A 2,346-nucleotide genomic window follows, 5' to 3' on the forward strand; every position below is an offset into this window, starting at 1 on the left:
GTTTCATTATTCAGTGCATCCAGTGCACGAAGAGGAATAGTTTTTGCAAAACATAGTACCAAGACACATTAACTGGCGAAGACAAAGTTGTTGATCATCTGATCATGCAGTAGCATTCGCACGCAGGCGACATATTTATTAATGTAAGGTAAATAATTATAGATGGACATATGCAGAAGGTCGGAATTCCTTTATTTGTTTCTGAATAAGCTGATCGAAGTTCTTTTTAGGATAAGTGCACCTTCTTCTTTGCGGAAGTTGACTTGTTGGCTTCAGTGCCGGTCTTGCGATCCACAGTAAAGTTTGTAAATAAATAGTAAGTGGACATGGACTAAATTCTAGGTTTCAAGTTTTGGTCTGGACCTTTTTGATGGCTTCTTGCTAGGATTGTGTGAATCATTTTTGCTTGCAGTAGCGATGTCAGAAGATTGTGTTTCCTGTTCTTTGACAGAAGATGGTGCTATCTGTTCCTTTAATTATTGAAAGAAAATTCATGGTGATAATAAAGTAAATATATTAGTCAAAGATACAAGGAAATGAGAAATGATTTTATCGTTGAATCAACTGTAGAAGATATCTGTCCTTCATTTTTATCGCTTTCATTAGTGTTGTCCTTATCCTTGTCCTTCTCCTCGGGTTCTTTGTCGTTACTGCTAGTGTTTACCTATCAAAGGGATATACTGATAGGTTAGTCTACTATAAGTTGAGGCAGGTGATAGTAAATAAATTGGAAATTTATATATTGGTATTAAGCAAAATTAAACACCTTGCTAGTTTCCATGGATGTCTCTGTTGATGTGCTGCTTGACCCAGTGCTAAGTTTGTTGAACTCGAATACAATTCTATTTGCGTGAACCTGTGTTATGCTGTTCACTTGGAAAGATAGTTGCCCATAGTGAAGGCCCTTTTCATTCACAGTGAAGTGAAGAGTGAATTTCTTGGATATCAAGGCTGTTATCTCTGCAGGAACAACAAATGGACGGTCGGATGCACCGCGCATGATAACTTCAATTCTCTTCCAATAGCCTATTCAGCAACTGAAGCAAAGAACACAAACTCAATTTCCCCTGATTCGTCGGCACCAATAAGACGGACCTTGTACCTGGACAGGAGAGGTTGAAAATAAGCTTGTGACAATAAAATGGTTACTCTTCATGTTTATAATAGGTTACCTTGGTGTAGCTGATGTACAACCACATTTTTTATTGCTGCAAACAAATGCACTCCCAACTTGAAATGCCTTCCTATGGCACATTTGGCAAGAGAGGAACCACCAATGTTCTGAGGCCAGTCTCATTATTGTGACCGTGCTGATCATATTCTTGCCCTATGTGTTTAACATGATCAATGAAATTCATATTTGTTTGTTGGGTACTGAATAGTTAATCTGAAAGTCAAAAATGTGCAAATAACTCACAAGGAATTCATTAGGATTCATGGTAACCAGGAACTCGACCTTCACGGTGTCAGCCCTTTCATTATTAATTGCTGGATTGTAGCGATCATCACGTGCTGCCATGACTGTCATTGTAGGCATTTGCTTACCTAGTCTGCATTTAGCATAATGAACATAAAGATAAGTATATGACATAGAATCAACTAATATATGTTACATTTTGCAATGCTAGTTATTTTTGTATTCGTATTACCTCGTACAATATTCTATCTTCTCAGGTATATCTGGATTGATATATATCTTCGCAGCGTCACTGCAGCTTATTGTTGGACGTCCTGCATTTTTTTAATAATGTTATTTATTTCTTAATCAATGCATGCCAGGTAAATTAATACTTTGAATCATCAACCATACCTAGGTAACTTTTCATAAGAGTGCCAACCAAAAGAACTATAACTGGCTGGTTCTAACCAAGATTGTATAGATCATCAGCTTGGAAGGAAGTTGCATGTTCTCCCCATAGCGCAACTTCCATAGTGTTTCCACTAACAACATCATGGATTGAATATCAGGAATCAACAGATCATCAGATAAGTTTAATTTTTCATGATATATACGAAATAGCTTACTCAATATTGGTGATCTGCAAGTTCCTTTTATCTGATTCTTGTTCTCTAGCAGGTAATCGTACCTTCAGTATGTCTGAAATTCCAGATACTATTCCAATAACATCTGTATACATAAACATGGTCATGAAGATGTATCATGGATAATCAAGGAATTAGCACAGTAAAACCTATGGTAAATGAAAACAGTAATTTACTTGCCTATGAAGTTGTCTATTTTCCAACCATTTTAGGAAGAACTTGGAAATTAGTAAGTGAGTATGCATATCGAGGAAAGTCAGTGGCCACATCATCGTTAACCTCAACAGTTGACCAGGGAGTGAT

The 2,346-nt window shown here is 36.9% G+C and overlaps 1 protein-coding gene across 1 annotated transcript; it reads right to left on the reverse strand.

The window, feature by feature from the left end:
• Positions 1 to 773: 773 nt before the first annotated feature.
• On the reverse strand, positions 774 to 1,826 carry LOC147979417 (uncharacterized). The gene is made up of 5 exons (XM_087516740.1): positions 1,811 to 1,826; positions 1,650 to 1,731; positions 1,418 to 1,550; positions 1,173 to 1,327; positions 774 to 1,102 (listed from the first exon to the last, which is right to left on the reverse strand). The coding sequence occupies exons 1-5, from the start codon at positions 1,824 to 1,826 to the stop codon at positions 1,027 to 1,029; spliced, it is 462 nt and encodes a 153-aa protein (XP_087372866.1). The 3' UTR covers positions 774 to 1,026.
• Between the last annotated feature and the right edge of the window lie 520 nt (positions 1,827 to 2,346).

Source organism: Triticum urartu, chromosome 3A, assembly GCF_056163025.1.
Source record: "Triticum urartu cultivar PI428250 chromosome 3A, HENAU_Tu73, whole genome shotgun sequence".
Lineage (NCBI taxonomy): Eukaryota > Viridiplantae > Streptophyta > Magnoliopsida > Poales > Poaceae > Triticum > Triticum urartu.